The 23,011-nt window shown below is 64.7% G+C and overlaps 1 protein-coding gene across 3 annotated transcripts in view; it reads left to right on the top strand.

Moving 5' to 3' along the window:
* Nucleotides 1-17,219, top strand: part of MEGF6 (multiple EGF like domains 6) — a 103,599-nt gene extending 86,380 nt beyond the window's left edge. The window contains exons 12-36 of one of the 3 annotated variants that reach the window (XM_032606435.1): nucleotides 446-610; nucleotides 972-1,103; nucleotides 1,842-1,970; nucleotides 3,596-3,724; nucleotides 4,348-4,482; nucleotides 4,559-4,693; nucleotides 6,720-6,845; nucleotides 7,552-7,683; nucleotides 7,848-7,976; nucleotides 8,104-8,235; nucleotides 8,724-8,852; nucleotides 8,942-9,070; nucleotides 9,258-9,386; nucleotides 9,760-9,888; nucleotides 10,169-10,306; nucleotides 10,696-10,824; nucleotides 11,232-11,360; nucleotides 11,894-12,022; nucleotides 13,026-13,154; nucleotides 13,436-13,564; nucleotides 13,798-13,926; nucleotides 14,014-14,142; nucleotides 14,727-14,855; nucleotides 16,233-16,280; nucleotides 16,603-17,219. In XM_032606435.1, coding sequence (XP_032462326.1) covers nucleotides 446-610; nucleotides 972-1,103; nucleotides 1,842-1,970; nucleotides 3,596-3,724; nucleotides 4,348-4,482; nucleotides 4,559-4,693; nucleotides 6,720-6,845; nucleotides 7,552-7,683; nucleotides 7,848-7,976; nucleotides 8,104-8,235; nucleotides 8,724-8,852; nucleotides 8,942-9,070; nucleotides 9,258-9,386; nucleotides 9,760-9,888; nucleotides 10,169-10,306; nucleotides 10,696-10,824; nucleotides 11,232-11,360; nucleotides 11,894-12,022; nucleotides 13,026-13,154; nucleotides 13,436-13,564; nucleotides 13,798-13,926; nucleotides 14,014-14,142; nucleotides 14,727-14,855; nucleotides 16,233-16,280; nucleotides 16,603-16,664 — 3,140 coding nt within the window. In that variant the 3' untranslated portion in view covers nucleotides 16,665-17,219. Of the gene's footprint in view, nucleotides 1-445; nucleotides 611-971; nucleotides 1,104-1,841; nucleotides 1,971-3,595; nucleotides 3,725-4,347; nucleotides 4,483-4,558; nucleotides 4,694-6,719; nucleotides 6,846-7,551; nucleotides 7,684-7,847; nucleotides 7,977-8,103; nucleotides 8,236-8,723; nucleotides 8,853-8,941; nucleotides 9,071-9,257; nucleotides 9,387-9,759; nucleotides 9,889-10,168; nucleotides 10,307-10,695; nucleotides 10,825-11,231; nucleotides 11,361-11,893; nucleotides 12,023-13,025; nucleotides 13,155-13,407; nucleotides 13,565-13,797; nucleotides 13,927-14,013; nucleotides 14,143-14,726; nucleotides 14,856-16,232; nucleotides 16,281-16,602 lie in introns of those variants that run through there. The other 2 variants (XM_032606426.1, XM_032606444.1) reach the window with 2 other exon arrangements.
* The last annotated feature ends 5,792 nt before the right edge of the window (nucleotides 17,220-23,011 follow it).

Genomic DNA, 23,011 nt, shown 5'->3' with positions numbered 1-23,011 from the left:
CTCTCGCCGTGGGACAGGCCGGGGGACAGCAGAGCTGGGGGGAGGGGCCGGACAGACAGGCGCCCCCAGGCAGGGTGTTACTCAGGGGCCCTGGAGTCGGCTCCTGCCCTGCCCAGGTGAGAGGACGGACGCGGTTCCCGGGACCGAGGGCAGCATCCAGAGGGCCAGAGAGCTGCTCCTGTCCCCACACCCGCTCCGTGCTCAGGGTCCCTAGGGCCAGCATGGGAGCCAGGACAGCCGGGGTATACGTGACATGGGTCAGGGCCTCAGAGCCCGGAGCCTCCTCTGTCCTGAGAAGTAGGGTCAGGAGTGGCTGGGGTGAGGAGGGGCCCTGGGGTGGGGCTCAGGCCCGGAGCTGCCTCTGGGCACTGAGGGGCAGGGAGTCCAAGCCCAGGGAGGCCGGGGGTGGGCGGCAGGGGCTCAGGGCCCTCTGTGCTCCGCCCAGCCCTGGAGATGCCCGAGGTGGGCCTGGACGGCCACCTGCCCCTGGTGCAGCCCCTCCCGCACGTAGCGGTGCTCCAGGACGAGCTGCCCCACCTCTTCCAAGATGACCACGTCGGGGCCGAGAAGGAGGCGGTGCGGGGCGAACACACACTGCAAGAGAAGTTTGGTGAGAGGTCGCCCGTCCCCAGGGCTTCTCTACCAGCGCCCCCTCGGCCCGGCTGCTGCCCACCCTGCGGTCTTGGGTGTGAGGAAGGGCTCCCGTGAGGGCCTCGTTGGACCAAGGCGCAGAGAGGCCAAGCTGCTTGGTCAGTTTGCCCAGCGCGCCCGGGGCTGAGCCTGGGATGGGGCCACTAGCTCTCTGCTTAGAGCCCTTCCCGGCCCCCCATCTGGGTCCCACGTCTCCGCTCACCCACGTGGGGCCTTCACAGCCTGAGGACGTCCCTTGTGCCCCTTCTCTGGCCTGGTGCTGGGCGGGGTCCAGCGCCAGGGGCCAGGCTCTGAGGCCCTTCTCCCGCTGTGTCTCCCAGTCTGCCTGGACGACTCCTTTGGCCCAGATTGCAGCTTGACCTGCGCTGACTGCAGGAACGGGGGGACCTGCCTCCCCAGCCTGCATGGCTGTGACTGCCCCGACGGCTGGACCGGGCTCACCTGCAATGAGGGTGAGGCTGCTGTGAGGGCATGGTGTGGGCAGGGCCCCTGAGCCCCAGGACCTGCGCAGCACACACAGTTTACGCCTCCCCGCCGGCCCTGGGCAGGGGCTCCACAGGTGCATCCGTTCACTCATTCACTCGTTCATTCAGGGTCTCTTGGCTTCCTGCTCCTTGCCAGGCCCTGTTCTGGGCGCTGGGAGACCTCAGGGGCTAGCAGGGCCTGCTGTCTGCCCCTCACAGATGTCACGGTGGACGGGGGTCCGGCGACAAGCCAACAACTAAGACATAAAGAGCAGCGAGCGGGTGGGCCAGTCATGCCCGAGTCCCAGAGGGGAGAGGTCACCTTCCCGGGCCACGCACCAAGTTGGTAGCCGAAGCACATTTGAAAGCTGCTTTCGCAGGCTCTGTCCAGAGCCTGTCCACGCCCTGTCCAGCGACCCCAGTAGTCTCAAGGGCCGTAGTGACCGTCTCTGAGGGTCTGCCAGTGACCCACTCTGAAAGTGCTGGTTGAGAAGGTGGATGTGTCGGAGTTCAGAGGGAGAGGATGGGGCGATTGATTAGAGATGTCTGCCATGCCCGTGGGCAGGGGCAGGGAGCACGAGTGCCATCGGGTGCTACTCTGGGAAGTTGCTTTTGAACTGGGTGGCTCGACCCCCAGGAGGGTGTCTCAGTGTCTCTGGAGGGGCTTCTGGGCCCCGAGTCCTCCTGCGGGCCAGTGACCCTTGTGCTTCTCTGTGTCCCCTGCAGCTTGTCCCCCAGACACCTTCGGGAAGAACTGCAGCTTCTCCTGCAGCTGTCAGAACGGCGGGACCTGCGACCCTGTGACAGGGGCCTGCCGCTGCCCTCCGGGTGTCAGTGGAGCCCGCTGTGAGGACGGTGGGTGCAGCCCTTCCTGTGCCTCCAGGGTTGTCCTCTGGGTGGAGGGGAGGGGTGGGCACTACCTCTCAGCTCCTAGTCTCCTTCCTTCTGGGGGAAGGATGAGACCCTTTAGTGGAAGAGGCATTGGATTTTCTACATCTGATGATTCTCCTGGGGCCTGACTATAGCAGGTGGTGAGGACTTGTTGGAAGAATAGCACTTTCGTGACAGGGTCTCCGGGGAGGTAGTGAGCTCCCTGCTCCTCGAAGCATTCAAGGAGAGCTATGTGATGGCTGGGTGGGATTTGCAGAAGGGAGCACGCCTGGGCTGCGGCTGCATGGGACGACATTACCATCCTTTTGAACTTGGAAGTTGCAACATTTCTGGAGGATCTAGAGTCCACATAAGTTTCCCAGGTGCTTGATCCTTATCTTAAAGCCTTCAGAACTTTAAGTTTCTGCTTCTTTTGCTGGCGGATGTAGCTAACATATCAAGGACTTCCCGCCTTAGCAGCGGATGGCAGCAATCGGTGGACCTGTCCCCTGCCCGTGGGAACTCTGTGGGGCAGGTTTCTAAGCCCCGGGGCGGCCAGGCAGGGCTTTCCACCCCCTCCCTCTGGTCACCTTCTCGGCTTGGTTAGCGTCCCTGCCTATCTTCCCCTGCGATCTGCCATCCCTATTCTGCCGAGGCTGAAAGCCCACTGCCTGTTGGGCGCTGTATGTGTGATGGGCCCTGAACGGACCCAAGGGACTGCCGGCAGATAAAGCGTCTGCATTTTAGAGCTTCTGAGCTTCTGCTCAGGATGTGCTGTGGCTTCCTGGAGACCAGGTCTCAGCCGGGGTCCTGTGGGTAAAGTGTGCCCGTGCAGGTGAGCTTGAGGGCGTTCGTCCCAATTCTCAGGGACCCCGTACTAGTCTCCTAGACTCCAGGCGCCCCAGGCTTGTGGCTGCTTCCCCCCAGTCTGTGCCTCTGTCTCCCCGTGGCCTCCTCTTCTCGTCTCCGGCCTCCCTCTCCTTTCTCTTCTAAGGACACTTGTTGGGTTAGGCCTGCTCCGACAATGCAGGATGGCCCCACCTGGTGATCCTGGTGGATAGGATGTGGACGTACCTTGGGGTCACCATCCAGCTCCCTGAGGCCCTTCAGTAGGCAGGACGGGGGCAGGACAGAGCTGGAGGGGAGCGTTTTGGGAAGGAATGCCAGAGCCCTGTCCTGGCCCTGGGCCCCCTGAGCTTGGGCCCGTGTCCTTCCCTCTGTGAGGCCCAGAGGTTCAGGCTAGGAGACCACCGAGGGACAGATGTCAGGACGCTGCAGGTGCCGGTCAGACGAGGAGGGCGGGCTTTCTTTGAGCGTCTCCCATGTGTGTGCTGGGGACGTGCTTGGCATCCCACTCTGGCCGCCATCCAGGCCACAGACCCTAGGGGCACGGGCCAGCCAGGGCAGATGGCCGCATCTATGGGGTGCACTTCGTGGCTGCCCTGCCCTCGCCACCCCCCGGGACCCTCCCTGTGTGGGGTGCAGGGTCCTCAGGCTGCTGGGGGCCCAGGTCTCTCCTGACTCCTGTGCTGGTCCTGGGGCCCCTTGGAGCATCTCCTCGGGCGGGGGCCATGTCCGGGTGGGCAGTCAAGAGGCTCCCCTTCCCCCAGGCTGCCCCAGAGGCTTCTACGGCAAGCACTGCGCTAAGAAGTGCCACTGTGCCAACCGGGGCCGGTGCCACCGCCTCTACGGGGCCTGCCTCTGCGACCCGGGGCTCTATGGCCGCTTCTGCCACCTGGGTGAGTCCCACTGCCCGCTGGCCGCCCGTGTCCGGGGGCGGGGCCACAGCGTGGGCCGGGTGCTTCCCGCCCATGGTCCAGCTGGTGTTGGACTGTCACTGTTTACAGATGAGAATGCAGGGACTCAGCAAGTGCCCCGGCTGGGGTGTGGGGTCTGTGGGCTCAAAGCCACGTCCTCTGGACTGCACTGGCCGCCAGGGTGTCTGTCCGGGTGGGCGGTGCCAGCCCCAGCCAGGCTGGTGGGTGGGCTGAGCGTGGACAGGGGCAGGCCTCCCTCGGAAGCTCCAGGGCACAGAGCTCCGGGACATTCCTGGCAGCAAGTCCTGAGCCCCCGGTGGGGTCACCCCTCTCTGCGTCCGTAGACGCCTGGGATGGGAGAGGCGGTGGGATGCTGGCTAAAAGCAAGCAGACTTCATCCTAGCAGCTCTTTGTAGAAGGATTGTATAGAGGGAGGCAGTGAGGACCTGAGCGTTTCCTGGCTAGGAAGTGCCTCTCTGAAACCGTTTCTCATCTGTGGAATGGGCACAAACCAGCGGCTCTGCGTGGGGTCCTGGAGACCCTGGGCTGGGGAGGGTGGGCGCTCGCAGGGGGCAGGCCCCCTCACGGTTGGTTCTGGGGTGCAGCCTGCCCACCGTGGGCCTTCGGGCCGGGCTGCTCGGAGGAGTGCCAGTGTGAGCAGCGGAACACGCGCGCGTGTGACAGGAGGGACGGCAGCTGTGCCTGCAAGGCGGGCTTCGGGGGCGAGCGGTGCCAGGACGGTGAGTGCAGAGCTGCGGAGGGAGGGCCTCAGGGCCGGCGGAACCCTGCAGACCCCTCTCCCCTCTCACCCTGCAGAGTGCCAGCCGGGCTTCTTTGGGCCAGGCTGCCGGCAGGCGTGCACCTGCCCCCCGGGCGTGGCCTGTGACCCTGTCAGCGGCCAGTGTGGGAAGCAGTGTCCTGATGGCTACCAGGGGGAGGACTGCAGCCAAGGTGAGCGACCAGCCCTGGTGTGCGGGTGGGGTGCAGGTCATCTGGCCCGTGCTGGGCTCCGGGCACCAGAAGTGCTGGTCCTGGTGGCACCTTGACCTGCCATGTCCCCACCCTGGTCACGCAGTGGTGACTCAGCCACAGGTCTGCCTGTCTCTGTGCACCCGAGAGGGTGGGAACTCGTGTGTGTGTGTGTGTGTGTGTGTGTGTGTGTGTGTGCACGCACGTGCAGGGAGGCCTGGAGAAGGGCCAGTGCCTCTCCAAGATTGCCCCCTCCCTCCCTCACCTGCCCACTCACTCTATCACAGGACGCACTAAGTGAGATTCGTGCTGGAAGCTGGGCCAGGGGCTCCTTCCTGGTGGGTCTGAGCCAGGAGGACAGAGGCTGCTCCCGAGGGTGTTGGCTCGGAGCGAAGTCTGGGCCGGAGGTGCCGGCATGGGGCGCGGGTGGTGACCAAAGGCCCTCCACGTGCATGAGTGGGCACCAGGCACGGGCAAGGCTGGAGGCTGGGGGCCCCTCGTTTACATGGGGGAGCCCTGGCTTTGAGCAGTGGGGCTGCCGTGGCCGCCGACGGGGTGCAGGTGGGTTGGGACCTCCCTTGACACACTGTCCTCACCCATCAGCGGGCGGGCAGGTGGAGGCCGAGGGGGCCTGCGGTGTGACTGGTGTGACCCCGACCGGGGCAGCGGCTCGAGTCCCCCTTAGCCAGAGCTGCCCGCCCAGCTGCCCCTAAGTGGCCTGGGGGCCACCGCGCAGCCCCAGCCGAGGGGTCAGCCTCCCCCTGCACTCCAGCACACGGCAGGCCTGCCTGCACCTGCCCTCTTTGGCGGCCTGTGTGCTGAGACACGGGAAGGGCCTTCACCCCCAGCCCTTCCCTGCTGGTTTTCTTTGTCTTTCTTTTCCTTTTTTCTTTAAAAGCCTCCAGGGCCCCAAGGATGAGCCACAGGAAATGACACACATATTTTTACAGCAGTAACGGGCTCCCCGCTGCTGTTAGGTCTGGAAAGTATTAACCCCCAAACACGCGTCTGCCCCCAGTCAGTGGAGCAGGGGCTCCCCTAGGTGGCGGGACAGCTCCATCCGGCCCCGCTGGGCCTCCCTGCCCGCCCCGGTCCGCACTGCGTGGGTGCCTGTGTGAGTGCCCTGCGCCGCACCTGCGGTCCAGTGGGCGGGCCTGTGCCCGCACGCCATGGGCCCTCACGGCAACAGTTCACCAGGGTGTGTTCTTTGTCCGGAGCCCATCTCGGGGCCCAAGGAGACCCCAGGCCTGGCGCCCGCCCACCCCCTGACACCTCACGCCCCTCAGGCAGGGAGCGTCCTCAGTTCTCAGCCCCGCTGGGTGTTTGGGTGCGGGGTGGGCTCTGATTCTTTGGTGTGGAGGGTGCCTCAGCACGCCCTCTCCAGGTCCGTGCTGGCCTTCCTGAGCTGGGAGCTTTCCCTCCAGCAGCACTGGGGCAGCCACACGGTGCTGGGGCTGGCAGGGTCCTCCCTCCACCGCGTTGCCTCCCCAGCCAGGGCAGGTGTGAGGTCTGGCGCGGCGCCCTGCAAGGCCACCAGAGCGGCCACTGCAGCCCTCACGGGCGGGGCGAGGCTCCGCGGCCCCTGCGTTCTTTCCCGAAGCCCTGCTGTGGGCCCGGAGCCGCCTGGCCACTCTCATTCCTGAACACGGGGGGTGACCAGCAGGGGGTCCCCAGGGTGCACCAAAGTGAGAGGAAGGCAGAGCCAGCCCTGCGCCTGCTCTCCAGGGTCCTGGCTGCCCGCCCCCCGAGCCCTGCTGGCCTGTGGTCTCCAGGCCGCCCCTCACCACCACTCCCCAAGGAGGGTCAGCCCAAGCAGGCCCCTCCTCGTCCTGCTCCATGTCCCCCGTCTCCTGCCCACTCCCGTGACCGCCCTCGTCACCCAGGGGACCGCAGCTGTGTCCAGCAACGCTGCTGGGGCAGGGGGCGGGTGCCCGGGGCGGGGCGGGGCCGCAAGGGGAGGACGGCAGCTCCCTGTGGTGGTGGCTGAGGCCCCGACCCTCCCCCGTAGAGTGCCCGGCCGGGACGTTCGGCAAGAACTGCTCAGGCTTCTGCTTCTGCGAGGGCGCCCCCTGCGACCTGGTCACGGGGCGGTGCCTGTGCCCTCCTGGGAGGACCGGGGCTGACTGTGGGGCAGGTGAGTGGCAGCCTTGTCCCGTGCTCTCCTAACCGCCCTGGGCTGCATGACTCCTGGCCGTGTTTGGGGAGCCCAGCCTGGATCCCATTTGGGGACCCCAGCCCCGGGCCATGTTTGGGGAGCCCAGCCTGGATCTCATTTGGGGACCCCAGCCCCAGGCCGTGTTTGGGGACCCCAGCCCCGGGCCGTGTTTGGGGAGCCCAGCCTGGATCCTATTTGGGGACCCCAACTCTGGGCTGTGTTTGGGGACCCCAGCACTGAGCTGTGTTTGGGGAGCCCTGGCCTCAGCCCTGGAGCCCTGCAGACCTCAGGCCAGTCCACAGCAACTGCGAGAGCTCACACCAACCAGCCTTGGGTCTGGACGTGGGCATCTGTGGCCGCCCTGTGGCCAAGTGGCCATGACTAGGAGCTGTCAGCCGTGGAGACAGGTTGACCAGCAGCCCCCAGCCCTCCCCGGGCCTGTGGCTTGTCCTCTAGGCACCTGTTCACTCTGGGTGCCCCCCTTTTGCCTGTTGAGCCATTCTAGGGCAGGGGCTCCCTTTCTGGGGGTGGACGCCCTGTAGCCGGCAGCCCATGAGGAGGCTGGGGGTTCCCGTGACCTGTCCCTCTCCCTCCTCCGGGACAGCTCAGGTGGGAACAGAAGTTCCTGCTCCCCGATGGGCCCAGCAAGGCCCCAGGGGAGACTGACTGGCTGTGGTGGGGCTAGATTGTCCTGAGGGTCGCTGGGGGCTCGGCTGCCAGGAGATCTGCCCGGCGTGCGAGCACGGTGCCTCCTGTGAGCCTGAGACCGGAGCCTGCCTGTGCCGCCCCGGCTTCATGGGCGGCCGCTGCCAGGACAGTGAGTGCCGCCCCGACCTCAGCCCCGCCTGCGACCCCCGTGTCCCACCCCTGTGTCCCGTACCCGTGTCCCCCTGCCCCCCGTCCCACCCCTGTGTCCCGTACCCGTGTCCCCCTGCCCCAGTGTCCCGTGTCCCCAGTGCGCTCACCCTGCCCTCCCTGCAGCTTGCCCAGCAGGCTGGTTTGGGCCCAGCTGCCAGATGCGATGCTCCTGCATCAACGACGGGCTCTGCCACCCGGTGACTGGCCACTGCAGCTGCGCCCCGGGGTGGACCGGCCTCAGCTGCCAGAGAGGTCGGCGGCCTGGTGTGCAAGCGTCCCTGCCCTGCCCCGGGGAAGCCTCCGCCCCGGCCCCGGGGAGGGCCCTGGACCCCATCGTGGCTGTGGTCACCTGCACAGGGTGACCCGGCCCCTGTTGCAGCCTGTGACAGCGGCCACTGGGGGCCCGACTGCAGCCACCCCTGCAACTGCAGCGCAGGCCACGGGAGCTGCGACGCCATCAGCGGCCTGTGTCTGTGTGAGGCCGGCTATGTGGGCCTGTGGTGCGAGCAGCGTGAGTCCCGGCCCCGCCCGCACACGCGCGTGTGCACATACCCGAGTGTCGGGGACCTAGTCCTGCCTTCCTGTCCCTGGGCAAACAGGGAGTCTCCTTGCCTGAGCCCACCCCCATCCCTCCCCAGCCTGGGCCAGGCTCCACCCTCCCACCTGCCTGGGCCCAACAGAAGGCCCACCTGGCGCAGCAGGGAGAGGTGGGGCCGGTTGCGCCCCACAGGACACCTGGCACCTGGAGGAGGGGAGGAAGGTGTCTGCTAAGGAACGAGGGCCTTGCCCTGGCCGGGTTGGCGGGTCTGAGTGGGCCTGGGGCTCACTCCTCCCCAGGGCTCGGGGCTCGGTTCCTACCTGGGGGACAGGTGCAGAGGCCTTGGGTATGGAGGGACTTCTCCTGCCCCACAGTCCCGGGCCCTGGCCCGGTGGTGGTTGAGGCCTGGGGAGGATTAGGTCAGGCGCACCGTCCCCCCAGCTGATGGTCTGGTGTCTCAGGGTGTCCCCAGGGCTACTTCGGGCCGGGCTGTGGGCGGCAGTGCCAGTGTGAGCACGGGGCAGCCTGTGACCATGTCAGTGGGGCCTGTACCTGCCCGGCCGGCTGGAGGGGAACCTTCTGTGAGCGCGGTGAGCCAGGGTGCAGGCCGGGGTGGCCGGGCGTGTGGGTGGGGACCCATGACCCCTGGCCATCTCCCATCACCGCCCCCTGCCTGCAGCCTGCCCTGCCGGCTTCTTCGGAGTGGACTGCCACCACGCCTGTGACTGCAGCACCGGGGTGCCCTGCGACGCCGTAAACGGCTCCTGCCTCTGCCCTCCTGGCCGCCGGGGTCCCCGCTGTGCCCAGAGTGCGTGAGGCCCCCATCAGCCCTGGGTGCTGCCCGTCAGGGTTAGGCTCAGTCCTTATCTGTAGCCACCCTGACTGGTGCCCAGGCCAGAGGGAGGGGCAGATGGACCACAGCAGCCCGGGGCCATCTGCTGCAGCCCCTCCCGGGGTCCGTCCCTCCGGCCCCTGACCGTCCCTCTCTCCCGCAGCCTGCCCAGCCCACACGTACGGCCACAACTGCAGCCAGGCCTGCTCCTGCTTTAATGGGGCCTCCTGTGATCCTGTCCACGGGCAGTGTCGCTGTGGCCCTGGCTGGACGGGGCCCACCTGCCTACAGGGTAAGCCCTGCCCAGGAGTCTGGGGTCAGGCAACGTGCTTGCCCCTCCCTGGGCCGTGCAAGGTCACACCGTGTCGGGCACGAGGTGGACACACAGCTCACTGGGAATGGAGGGCAGGGAGGGCGGGGGCCATGCCCCCGCCATGGGGCACCGGGGCAGGGGAGGAGGGCTTAGGACCACACCCTTCAGCCCTGAGTCCCCGGAGGCTGGGCAGCTGGGCCCGGGGAGCCCTGGAGCAGGTCATCCTAGAGGCAGCCCTAGGTCCCTGCCCTTTGGGGCGGGCCTGCAGGTCCAATGGGCTGGCCCTCTGAGGGTTCAGGCCCCCGGCCTGGCTGGCGGGGATGCTGCAGGTCACTTCTCTCTCCGTCCGCAGCCTGCCCTGCAGGCCTCTACGGCAAGGACTGCCAGCATTCCTGCCTCTGCCAGAACCGGGGCACCTGTGACCCTGTCTCAGGCCACTGCACCTGCCCCGAGGGCTGGGCTGGGCTGGCCTGTGAGAAAGGTGAGCGCCGGGCAGGCGGGCGGAGGAGGAAGGAGGGACCCTGTGGTCTGGAACCCAGGGCCAGCGCCCCGGTGTGCCTCGGTGCAGCCCCCTCCCCCTGTGGCTGCCTGGAGTTGGGGGTCAGGGTCCTGGGGTGTGGCCTGCAGTGTCACCAGCCCACTGGGCACCCCTCCTTCCCAAGGACACGGGATCCGAGGCTCTGGGTGCGGGAAGCAGGGGCGGGTGGGGGTGTCCTGGGCCCCAGGGGCTGGACCCTCACCGGTCCCCTCCCCTGCCCCAGCCTCTGCAGAGTGTCCCCCGGGGTTCTCCGGAGCCGGCTGCCAGCACGTCTGCGGGTGCCTCCACGGCGGCCTCTGTGACCGGCACACAGGCCACTGCCGCTGCCCGGCCGGCTGGACCGGGGATGAGTGCCAGAGCCGTGAGTGGGGCGGGTTAGGGCTCCTCCGGTGTGGCCTCGGCTCACGCCAGGGTGTGGAGGCCTCCCCAGGGTGGGCAACGGACAGGTAGGGGGTAGGGCTGTGGGCTGAGCTCCCGGGGCCTCCCCGCCTCTGTCCAGGGAGCCGCCCCGAGCAGCCCGCCCGCCTCTTTCCCCGCAGCCTGTCCTAAGGGCGCCTTCGGGTTCTCTGTGAGAGGAGAACTGTGCCTGCCGGCGGGGGGCCGCCTGCCACCGCGTCACCGGGGCGTGCCTCTGCCCGCCGGGATTGGGGGCTTGCGGTGTGAGAATGGCGAGCCCCCAGCTCCGCTGGTGCTCCGGGTGGGGCTGGGCCCTTCACACGATGACCCCTCCGGGCCCATGCCTCCCTGCAGCCTGCCCGCCCGGCTGGTTTGGAGAGGCCTGTGCCCAGCGCTGCCAGTGCCCACCCGGCGTTGCCTGTCACCACATCACCGGAGAGTGTCACTGTCCCCCAGGCTTCAATGGGCCCGGCTGTGAGCAGGGTAGGTGACCAACCTGGGCGGGCCCTTGGGCAGTGGGTGGCTCAGGCCACGTGTGCCCCTGTGCTGGGCCCCAAACCTCTGCCCCCAGGAGGGGCTCCGGGAGGCGACTCCCGGGAGGATGCCCACTCCAGGCAGGGCCGGCACTGACCTCCTGCCTCCTCACCCCAGCCTGCCCGCCCGGTGCCTTTGGGGAGAACTGTGGGCAGAAGTGTCAGTGTCCCGGCGAGGACCAGGCCTGCCACCCTGCCTCGGGGGCCTGCGTGTGTGCCGCTGGCTACCACGGTGCCGGCTGCCAGCAACGTGAATGTGCCCGTGCTGCCCGCTGGGCCCTCGGGAAGGATGACGTGGGAGGTCGGGGGCTTTGTGAGCACCCCCTGGCCCCTGGCAGCTGGCCCCTCCCCCTGCAGGGTGCCCGCCCGGGCGGTTCGGGCCCGGCTGTGAGCAGCCGTGTGGGTGTCTCAACGGGGGCTCCTGTGACGCGGCCACAGGGGCCTGCCACTGCCCATCTGGGTTCCTCGGAACGGACTGCAGCCTCGGTGAGTGGCCAGGGTGAGGGCAGGGGCAGCTCCTCCCTGTGCCTCGGTGGTTAGGGTTAGCCAGCCTGCGGGGAGGACAGCCCCTGACCACCCCCTTCGTGGGCCCGTCCCCCGGGGCCTGGCCGCAGACTGGGCTAAGCTGGGGGTTCCGTGTGACCAAAGCATCCCTGCCGGCCAGCTCTGCCTGGCCGTGTGCTGTGCCCCCGGCTCAGCCCATGTCCACCAGGGGCTGTGCAGAGGCCAGCTGGGCCTGCTGCCGAGAGAATGGCCTTTCCCTGAGCCAGGTGGGGCCTTTCCAATCATCTGGAATCCTGGTTGGGCTGGCAGGGTGGGTGGGGGCCGCCGTGAGTCACGCGAAACGCAGCAGAGCCAGCAGGCAGGGGGCGTCAGCAGGCAGCCCCGCCGCATCTGGGCAGACAAGGGAGTCTCCCCACCCCGCCTTCCCTGGCCCATCCCGCCCTGTCCCGGGCTGACACGGCAGAGAGAGGGGGGATCCTGCCTGGAGCGGCCACCCTCCCATTTCCTCCTGGCAGCCTGTCCACACGGCCGCTTTGGCCCCCGCTGTGCCCACGTGTGCAGTTGTGGGCAGGGGGCGGCTTGTGACCCCGTGACCGGCACCTGCTCCTGCCCCCCCGGGAGGACCGGCGTCCACTGTGAGCACGGTGAGAGCCTGCTGCCCCTGCTGCCTGGGATACTTCATGGGTATCACTCCCTCAGCCTCGCGGGGAGGGTGATGGGGTGAAGCCCTGGGGTCACTGGCAGAGAACTGGGTCCCCACCATTAATCCCCCAAGTGCCCTGAGGATAAGTGAGGGTCTAGCTTGTGCTGACAGCAGTGTCCACTCGGCTCATTGGGTCATCCGATAGCATCCCACGCCTTGTCTTGACCTGTGACTCCAAGGCTCAGGCCATCAAGTGACCTGTCCAGTTCCCTGTGACCAGTGGGGGGATGAACCCGTTCTGACCCAGAGCGCCCCCCCAGCAGGAGGGGTCAGGCGGCTGTTTCGTCTGAGGACGGAGCCAGACTTCTGGCTGATGTCCTCTTGGGTTGGGGTCCCTCTGGCCTTTCTACTGGGCCCAGTGGCCAGGGACCCCACAGAGAGGGAGGCCTGGAGCCCAGCCCATGGTGGGGAGCTGGGGCAGTCCCTGGGGACTGTGGTGGGGCTCATGCTTACGATGGCATGCACGGTCCTCAAGGCCCTGCTTGGCCTGGCCCCGCACCCTGGTAGGTCTGAGCCCCCTGCCGCCCTCTGGTCCTCGTCAAGGGGCCGGTCACACTCCCCTAGGCCCGCAGGGAAGGACGGTAGCCATGGGTCAATCAGCGTGTGAACAGGGGCCACCTGGAGTGCAGGGTTGCCCAGCCTCCTCTCTGCTACCACCTCCAGGAAGACTTCCCTAACCCCCTGCCGCCAGCCGGGCAGGCACTCACAGCCCCTGGCGGGCCCTGGTCCCTCTCGTCCTGTGTTATCCTCAGCGCCGATCAGGCCCGGCATCTGTGGAGGATGGATGAACGGGCAGGATGTGGTTGGTGTTGTTTCCGGGCGCGTGTGTGCCCGGGGGGCAGGGACTGGTTCTGAGGGGCCCGGGGAGTGTTTGTTGAATGCCTGTCGGATCTGGGGGTTGCGTCCCTGGGCCAGAGCTCTGAGCAGTGCCCGACTGTCCCCAGGTTGCCCCCAGAACCGGTTTGGTGTGAACTGTGAGCACATGTGCTCCTGCAGGAACGGGGGCCTGTGCCACGCTGCCAGCGGCAGCTGCTCCTGCGGCCTGGGCTGGACCGGGCTGCACTGCGAGCTGGGTGAGTGTCTGTCCGGGGCGGCCTGGGGGCCACATCGCCGTGTGAGCTGCAGGGGTGGTACCTGCAGGGGAGCGAGGCCGTGCCCGGTGTGGTGGTGGCAGGGTGGGGGGCCCTAGGCTCCCGAGGGGGGCCATAGCTCGAGGGCGTTTGCGGGGGCCGCGGGTTGCCGTAGGGCCGGGCGAGGCTGCCGGGCTCCCGCGGATCAGGCTAGTGCCCAGGGGCCAGCCCCGCGCCCCCTGCTCTCCCGTGGCAGGAGGCTGACCCGCCGGCCCCCTCCCCAGCCTGCCCCGCTGGGCGCTACGGTGCCGCCTGCCGCCTGGAATGCTCCTGCCGCAACCACGGCACCTGTGAGCCCTCGTCGGGCGCCTGCCACTGCGGCCCCGGCTTCTACGGCCAGGCCTGCGAGCACCGTGAGTCGGGGGGTCGGCCCCTGTCCCGGCATCCGCTCCTCCGCCTTCCGTGTCACTCCCCGCGGGGGCCCGATGAGATGAGGCCTGACCCCAGCTTCGGTGGGGCTCCCGGGCCAGAAGTCCCGGCTCAGGGCCGGGCCTGGGTGGGAGGACAGGGGAGCTGGACCCCTGACCCAGTCCTTTGCTCACTCTGGGCAAACTGAGTCAGGAGCTCCAACCCGGGTCTCCCTCAGCCTGTCCCGCTGGCTTCCACGGGGCTGGCTGCCGGGGGACGTGCGAGTGTCAGCACGGCGCCCCCTGCGACCCCGTCAGTGGCAGGTGCCTCTGCCCTGCCGGCTTCCGCGGCCAGTTCTGCGAGAAGGGTGAGTGGTCCGTGCGCCCACGTTCTCCATGCGGCCCCTCGCCCCTGGGTACGGGACAGGTGATGCTAAGCCCACTGCCCCCACCAGGGTGTGAGTCGGGCTCATTTGGAGAAGGCTGCAACCAGCAGTGTGACTGCGAGGATGGGGTGCCCTGCGACCCCATCACCGGCCACTGCCTATGCCCCCCGGGGCTCATGGGGGCCACCTGTGACCTGGGTGAGTCTGGGATCCCGCTTGGTGGGGGGCATGGGCGCGGGTCTCTGTCAGTGTTGTTGACCGTGTTGAAGGAGCCCCATCTGTGCCACGTGTGGCCTGGGTACCGTGCCCAACCCCTCCCTCTGCAGAGGCCCCAGCACGGAGCTCCTGCTCGGGTTGTCAAGGCCAGTCCCTCCCTCTGGTCCCCACCTGAGTCCCCGGTTAGCCTCTCCCTTGGGCGTGGGCCCAGTTAGGTGGGAAGGAAACGTGCCAGCCTCCCAGACGTGCCCGGGAGGAGGCGCCGGCCCTGGGGGCTCCACACACGTCCTCGTGGCTCTTGGCCGTCTCGCCCTGGAGGGAGCATCCCTGACCGCCAGCTCCCCTTTGCCAGCCGGGGGCTGGGCGGGAAGGCGGGGCAGTGATCCTGGGCCGGTGCCTGGTGCCCTGCGCTTTCCCACGTGAGAGCTCCTGCAGGACAGGGAAGCTGAGGCCCGAGGTCCTTGCTCCCGCACATCCCCCACGGGGCGGCCCGAAGCCTGGGGTCCCTGCCACAGGCAGATGGGAGTGGCACTCAGGCCCGTCTCTCCCGTGTCTTGTGCCCTCAGGCTGCAGAAGTGGCTTCTTCGGGCCAGGCTGTGCCTTGCGCTGCTCCTGCGGGGGTGGGGCTGACTGCGACGCTGTCAGTGGGCAGTGCCACTGCGTGGACGGCTACGTGGGGCCCATGTGCCAGCAGGGTGAGTCAGGCTCGGGGGAGAGAGGGACGACTCTGCTGGCTGGGCCAAAGGTCACCACCCCAGCGCGGCGCCCGTGCTATCTGCAGGCCTCTGACGGGCTAAGTGTGAACCTTCCAGCCCTTGGACCATGGGGCCGGACTCGGCCGTGGGCCAGCCGGCAGTGCCCTGATGACTCCAGGCCCAGACAGCGGCTGGGGTGGGCTCAAACTGCAGAGGGCGGAGACCCCACGGGCAGGGCTGGGTGATCCAGCGTGGGTGGGCGCAGACACAGCCCACCGCCCCACCCCTTCCTCGCCCTGTGTGTGTGTGAACCAGGGCACGACGGTGCGCCCGTGCATGTGTGTGCAGTAAGCACAGGCGTGTGCTCCCGTCTGTGCACGCTAGCACCTGCGTGTGTCCCAGTGTGTGCGTGCCAGTGCCTGTGTGTGCTCCCACGCTCACGTGTGCTTCACGGCATGCCTGTGCTCCAGTGCATTCGTGTTCCTGTTTGCACCCACGGGCAGGGGCGGGGAAGGTGCCGTGATGGCACCGTGGCCTCTCAGCCCCCTAAGCCTCTGGGGGAATGTGCTGTCTGCAGGCAGAGCTCGGGGTGCCCTGCCCCTCCGGCCACCTGTGCTCCTCTGGTGTCCTGGTCACCTCCCTCAGGCCCAGCCTGCTCCTGGGAAGAGGCAGCACCAAGAGGTCGTGTCTGCCAAGCGAGACCAGAGGCTGGCTTGGGGCCTGTGCCGGGCAGGCCCTGAGATGGGGTGAAGGGGGAGCCAGGCTGTGAGCGGGGATTCCAGTCTGGGCTCCTTGACTTGGGGACCCCAGACATGGTCTTCATATTGTGTGTGCATCTTTTTGAGCCTCGTCGAGGCAGCCCTGGCCACAAACTCTTAAGCACCTTTAGGGGAGGGATCCCACCTCCTGTAGAGGGGTGGGGTGGGGCAGGTGGAGGCAGAACCTGGGGGGCTGGTGCTGGGATGAACGCTGTCCATTGCGGCACCTGGTGGTGAGGTATGGTACTGCGCCGCAGGCGTCCTGGGCGGCCTTGACCTTCAGCGAGGGTCAGGAGCTGGGGGTTCACCTGCCTGAGGCCCCGTCTGCTTGAGCAGAGCCCTGCTGGGGAGGAGGACAGGCAGGGCCTCGCTGCCCTCTGTCCTGGAGTGGACCTTACTTAGTCCCCCCGCATCCAGCCTGAAGTCCCACCTCCCGGCCCCTCTTCCAGCAGGCAGGGCTGGGGACTTGCCTTTGGGGAGCCGGAGGGCCCCATCATTTGCGTAGGAGTGAGGTGGGGAGAGACCCTGCAGGGTGGGAGTGGGGGTCCCTGCAGGCCTCGCTGCCCCGTTTCTGTTGCCCACCAAAGGGTGGGGCAGTAGCGTGTCTGTCTGCCTTCAGGTGGGCCCTCCCAGTTCCCCGAGACCCCATCCACAGCCCTGGGCCCAGGTAAGGGGGCCGGGGGCATCCCCACTTTGCCAGGAGGGTGGCATTTGGTGGCATCGCGTGTTCGTTACCAGCAGACTGAGGCCAGAGGAGGGGTGAGAATCGGGCACTTGCGTGTGATCTGGGCCCCACTGGGTGGCGGGCGTTCCAGAATCTGGACCGCAGAAATGAGGCATCGGGGGCAGCTGGGGAGGAGCGGCTGGGCTGCCCCCCTCTGTCGGGCTGGGGCTGGAAGGACAGGAGGGGAGTCCTGAGCCCAGAGCTCTGAAAACGTGGAGAGTCTGCACCTGCCCCGGGGTGACCTGCTCGTCTCCTGCCCCTTCAGTGGCTTCACAGTCAGCCTCCCACCGCCCCCGGCTCAGCAGCAGCAGCGCAGAGAAGCAGTAGCTCAGGGGCAGCGCCCGCCGAGGCCTGTCTCCCAGGGGCCGCTGAGAGGACCCAGGGGCCTTGGTGACCACTGAGGAGGGACGCCGGGGGCCGGGACTCCTGCCCCACCCTTGTCTCCGACAGTCGTGCAGCTGCAAGGATCGTCTGGCCACGAGGAGGGAGGCCCTGCCCGGCCGCGCTCTGCAGCACTGGGGCACCGGCGCGGGGCCACAGTGTGGAGGAAGCCCCCAGCCGGCGCCCTGGGGCGGGACTGCGGGCGGGTGTGGGTGCAGGTGCGGGCGTGGGGCCCCTGCCCTCGGAGCAGGTTCTTCTGGTGCTAGGCCCGGGGACTGCTGCAGCTCGGCCTGTTTACCTGGAAACAGCTGGGCCGTATTTATGGAAAGGTATTTATGGGCAGCCAGACATGCCCACTGCACCCCCGGGCGCTGGAGGGCTGCCCGCCTCCTGCCCAGCCCGGGAAGCCCTGACTCGGGACTGCGGGACCCTGAGGGGCCTCTGGGTGGGCGCTTCGGTACCATGTGAAACCCAGTAAGTTAAGAAAGGAGCAGCCACTTCCTCAAGGCCTGTGTGTTCACTGCTTCGTGTGGGGCCCGCGGGGTGGCCTCCTGGGGCTGCCGCCATGAATGCGCCTGGCCGGAGAGGCCCGTTTGGCCCCTGTGCCCCTCTGGGGACAGGGGAGCCACACAAGCAAAGTCGGGGTTTATCCCGGTTCCCGGTGCTCTAGAGGGGCGTGGTGCCCCGAGACCGAGGAAGCGCTGAGTCCCAGAGCCTGCGTGGGGGAAGCATGGCCCCGAGGGGAGGAGGGAAGGGGTGCTGTTGGGGGCAGCCTGGGTGCCTCCCTACTCCTACCCTGGCCCTATCTTCAGGGTAGAGCCAGTGGAGAGGGCTGGACCCAGATTGTCACGCTGGACACCTAGGTCTGGGCTGTAGCCCCCTCCCCCTCCCCTCCAGCACCAGCCCAGGTAGCTGATGCCTCTAAGGGCGAAGGATCTCATGGGGCAAAATAGGGTGGGTTCTAGAAAGCCCTGTCCCCTTAGACAACTAGTGAACAGCCAGTAGCAGAGGAAACCGAATTAATGGGCCACCATGTCAAGACTCTGAGATACATGAATATAATCCACACCTGGAAGGGGTTGGGGATGGTGGTGGTAACGTGATGCGGGAAGAAGCAGAGGCCAAGAAGGACCAGGGGCAGGACTGAGCGGGAGCGTGTGGGCGCTGCAGTCGGAGGGAGGGTGGCAGGAATCAGGCTGAATAGTGGGTTCTCCAGCTCAGGACACTCGCAGGAGGCAGCATGGAGGCTGAGAGAGAGAAGATACAAAGGAAAGATCGGTAGAAATGGGCAAGGGAAGTGTTAACACCCGTGTGTCTGAAGTCCTAGAAGAAGCAGGTAAAACCCATTGACACAAAGCAGCAAGTTCTCAGGTCCAAAGCTGGATGGTCTCAGATGGAAAGCACTCAAGGTGCAAATAAAACAAAATAAAAAAGCCCTCGTCCAAAGAACTTAAAGAATAGTAGTGGCGAGGAGAAACGCCACAATCCCAGAAAAAATAAACAGGAGTCAAGAGTGACATCTGACTCCACGGCAGGAACGCTGAAAGCGAGAAGATGGTGATGTTGATTTCAAAACGTTGAAGAGGAGATGTCGAAATTTGAATCTCACGGCCTTGAATCATGTGTCCTGCTAAACTGTCACTGAGAAGCAAAGTGGATGTTTATTCTCAGGTGTCCAGGGCCTCGGTGGGCACCGCGCGAGAACCAGACTTGAAAATACGCTCAGAGAAGCTTCCCAGCAAGAAGGGAAAGTGTGAGTTAGTCACTGCATTTCCCATATGACCTAGTGACTAAGAGAATATTACAACAATCACAGCGGAAGCCAGGTGAGGCAGGAGCTGAGGCAGGTGGGGAAGAGAAAGACACTGAGAAAAGGGAGCGAAACTCTAGTGCAGTTGGAGCTGAATAAGAAACCGTGACCTCCGCAAAAATGCTGGCAGGATGTTTAACTTTCAGATGGGAGGGAATTTCACCTCTCCAGTGGAAGGCAGGAAGGAAGGGTCAAGCAGAATGAGGAAGTAGATTAAAGCCTGATTGAAGTTGTTACAGATGATCAAAGATCAGATCCCTAGACTGCATTAAACATGCTTCCACAGCATTTTGTTTACGAAAGACATACCTGGAAGGACAGAAGTATAAGCGTACAAAGTAAACAGAAAGAAAGCCGGGCCGTGAGTTTTGTTATTTCAGGGTGAAAAGCATCGTATGTGCCTGTATGTAAATATACACACATACGTGCCCCAGCAGTCGAGGCTCAGATCCGTAAAGCTGTGGTGGGTGTAACAGGCGGAAATGATTAAACCGGCGATTTTAATAGAAAAGCCAATACAAAAGCAAGACACAGCAATGATAACGTTTTAATCATCTTTACACACACGCTGTGTATACCTATGCCTATATTTATTTATTTCTAGTCACATATGTACACATCTATGTTTAAGTCTATGAACTTCACACTCAGCGAATGGAGAATAACGGAACATTTAACAAACCTAAAATTCCGTCTTTGAAGGGTAATAAAGAAGAATATTCTAAAAAGATTGATGATTTTTTTAAACATGAAGCAAGAAAAAAAAATACAGAAGATGGGAGGGTTAACTACAGACACAGAGAATAAGACATAAAAGAGTATTAGGAACAGCTATGTACTAGTAACTTTGAACACTTAGAAAAATGGATATGTTTTGGGAAAGTATAAAATGCCAGGATCAGTGTAAGTAGAAATTAAAAATGTGAATAAACTAGTAACAAGTAAATGCAAACAGTAGTCACAGCTCCACCTCCCCCTCTGTCACCAGGAACACCTGGGACAGGTGTCGGTAAAGGGGGCTGGGCCAGACTTCCAAGACACGGGAACTTGTCTGATGTGAGATGTTCCAGAAACATTAAATAGAGGAAAAGCGACTCATTTCAGGAGGCCAGTCCCAACTGGGTTCTACAACCAGGCGAGGGCAGTACGAGAAAAGAAAATTACAGACTCGCAACATGTATGCAGAAAGCCTGAGTAAAATATGCCGGCGTCTCAAAAATATTTAGAAAGAACCCACTTGATCCAATGGGACTTGGACCTGATTAAAATGAGAGGACAGTTTAACATCAGAAAACGTGTCCGTGTGTTTGGGTGACATGAAAAATCACGACGGTCTTGCTAGAAGTAGAAACAGCATTCCATATAAAGTTCAGCTCTCTTTCGGATGTAAGTTCTTGGGAAACTGGGTACAGGAAGGTGCTTTCTTGGCAATGGTCATGTGCTAAGAATGTACTAGTTGAGCAGGGAAAGTGATGGATTCCAGCAAGCGGCCCAGGCCTCCTCGCCCCCCGACCTGGGCTCCTGCCTCCCCTCCCCCGCGTTGCTGGTCTCCTCAGCCCTGATGTGACAGCCTCTATTTCTGGCCATCCTTCCACATTAGAACTGGGGGCATGGGCTCGGCTTGTGTCATGCTGGGCCACCTGGACAGGACCTGGGTTGGGCCCTGTAAACTTCGTGGGAAGAATGAACAAGTTCCCTTAAAGATGGAGAATCAGATCGTCACTCACTCCTCCTGACCTCAGCGGAGCTTGGAGGACCCCAGGCCATACCATCAGGTGAGCAAAAGAAATGAGAGGTGTTCAGACCTGCGGGGAAGGGACAGACCAGCCTGTCGCTTTAGGAGAGCTGAGAGGGCCAGGGACAGATTAGCACAATCAGAAGAATTTGGCAAAGTGGGCCGTAAAATCATATCGAGGATAGGAGATGTATAAAACCTATAAAAATCTGTAGTTCTAAAATACTGCCAATGACCCACTAGAAAACAGAATACAGAATAAGATCCTGTTCAACGTGGCAACAAACCCCGGAAATACCGGAATTTATCTCGCGAGAAGATGGGTGAAGCCCTTCACAGTTTCAGATCTTAAGGGCCAGAAAGTGAGGATGCCGGCCCCGGCCAGCCCTCAAACGGACTTGGTTCCAGTGACGGGGTAGATGGGTGACAACTGGGGGGGCGGGGCGCGGTTTGGGGCCCAATGTCAGGAATGCTGACAACAGAGAGCCGGGAGGAGGTGAGTGGGGTTCACCGAAACCCAAGGGCTCGCAGGGGTGTGGGTGGAGAGGCGGGATCGGCACGTCCAAACACTGGTGCACAGCGTTGCTCCCAAGGGGCAGAAACGGCGGTCCAAGGGCTCTACGTGAGGCCTGGGGATTGGGGTCCGCCAGGCACCGTTGGGTCCCAGGGGCCTGGGGGTCTTTGGATGCAGTGTAGGCCGAGGGCTGGGCTGCAGTGCCTTGCCGGCCACCAGGGGCGATAGAGGGCAGCCGGGGCCGGGTTGGGGGGGGTCTCCCAGCACGAGGGACCCGTCAGGGATGTTCCCTAGTGGTTGGGAGCAGCCAGATGTGCAGAGAGATCCTAAAACTCTTGTTGAGTGCGGTGAGAACGAGGTCATGGGAACATGCGCCCTTTATGTAAATTATGTCCCCTGCTCCATAGAGGGGAAACTGATTTACAAGGACATGCAGCACATGGGAGGGGGGCCTCCAGGCCCTGGGGTGATGAGCTCAGCTCGGCCCCTGATGCTCCCCCTACAGAGGGCTGGGGGGCCGTCCAGCTGTGTGACCGCCTACCCCTGGCCTCTGCGCTCCCGCGAGCCACCCCCTGTGCTCCCACCTCTCCAGGGAGGGCGGAGGGTGCCCACTGCCCCTCGGGGCTGGGCACTGAGGTGCCCAGGCAGCTCTGGGGAAGGGGCGCAAGCCCCCACTCCTCACTGCTCCACAGTCATATCCACCCTGGTGCCCCGAGGCGAGAGGCCCCTGTGGAAGGGCTGGGACACCACAGTGTCGTTCCCACTGGACCCCGTCTGGACGTAGGCTTTGCTGGAGTCGGCTGGGGTCCTAGGGAGCCTCAGCGGCCCCCCCACAAACCCGCTGACCCCACCAGTAGGCAGAGGGCCCTTGGGCCTCTATCTCCCCACTTTGTAACAGGAGGGGCCGGGCTAGGTCCATTCCTGGTGTCGCCCCCTCCCCAGGGAAGCAGGTGTGACAGGCTCCTCCATGGGAACCCCTGTTATCTGGAGGGGGGAGTGTCACTAGGCACCAACACCAAGGACGTCTGTGGTCCTAAGAGGAGCAGCTCGGCAAGGAGGCAGGTCTGAGCACCCTCCAGCTGGGGGTGGGGAGGGTCCCGGCTGGCCCTGCCCTGGGAGGGGGTCATGATGATGGGATCATGACACCAGGGCCCGCAGGGCTGGACCCCAAGCTGAGCAGAGAGGCCCCTCGGAGGGGCCCCAGCAGGCACAGGTGCTGGGGGGAACCTGGGCTTTCCTCTCACTGCCCACAACCCACCCTTCTAGGCCCCTCCAGGCCTCACTGCAGCTGGGGCCCTGTGCTTCCCGATTCTGCTGGGAGGGTTTTTGTCCCGAGCTGGCCTGGTCTGGGCCTCCCCAGGTGGACCCAGCCACCAGCAGCCCCGTCTCCAGTGATGGCCCCTCCCCAGGGTCCCGGGATGTCCTTCCTCCAGGCTAAGCATTCTTAATCTCTGCCTCCCAGGTAGAGGGCCTGCATCCACTCTGCAGAAGGAAACTGAGCTGAGGTCGCTGACCCCAGGTCACTAGAGCAAGGACATGACCCAGGGCTTTTCCAATTAACTGAAAACGTACCTGGCCACCGAAGGGTGGTGGGCTGGCCTGCCCTCCCTGAGAGTCAGGGGTCAGTGGTGAGAAGGAATAGGCCGGCTGCAGGCAGCTGGGCTTACACACCGATGCTGCCCACCTGCTCCTGCCCAGGGCACGCACACACGTGCACACACACACACACCAGACACACACCTGCCCCTCACCCTGGTCACTAGCTTGCCCCACAGCAGCTCCAGGAAAAGAGCAGGACTTAGCTCACAGGTGGGAAAATGCAGGCCCCAGATTTCCGCCTGTCCAGGAAGTAGGAGGAGCTGGGCCTGCTCTCCGGTGACCCCACCCCTCAGATCAGGCCTCTTTCACGGAGCCTGGCCCCGCGCCATCCCCTCACCCTGCAGAGCACACGCCCAGGGTGTTCCTTCCAGCTGCCCCAGGCCATGGAGGTCACCTTGGACGTTAAAGGGAGGAGCTGCCCCTCCCTTCTGGTGCCGAACCCCTCCACCACCTGGTTCAGTGGGCGGGGCTGAGATAAGCTCCACCCCCACCCAGTCTCCTCCCCCTGGCCCGGCGCACTCTTCCACTTCCTCTTGCAGCCAGCCCCAGGGATGGAAGGGACAGAGGGCTGGGCTCCCCGAGTCACCCAATTCTGGTCAGCGGGTGGGGATCCACACCCCAGCTTTCAAAGGAAG

The sequence above is a fragment of the Phocoena sinus genome, chromosome 1 (genome assembly GCF_008692025.1).
Source record: "Phocoena sinus isolate mPhoSin1 chromosome 1, mPhoSin1.pri, whole genome shotgun sequence".
Classification (NCBI taxonomy): Eukaryota; Metazoa; Chordata; class Mammalia; order Artiodactyla; family Phocoenidae; genus Phocoena; species Phocoena sinus.
The sequence above is the reverse complement of the archived record's forward strand: the minus strand, read 5'-3'. Positions and strand labels throughout refer to the sequence as shown.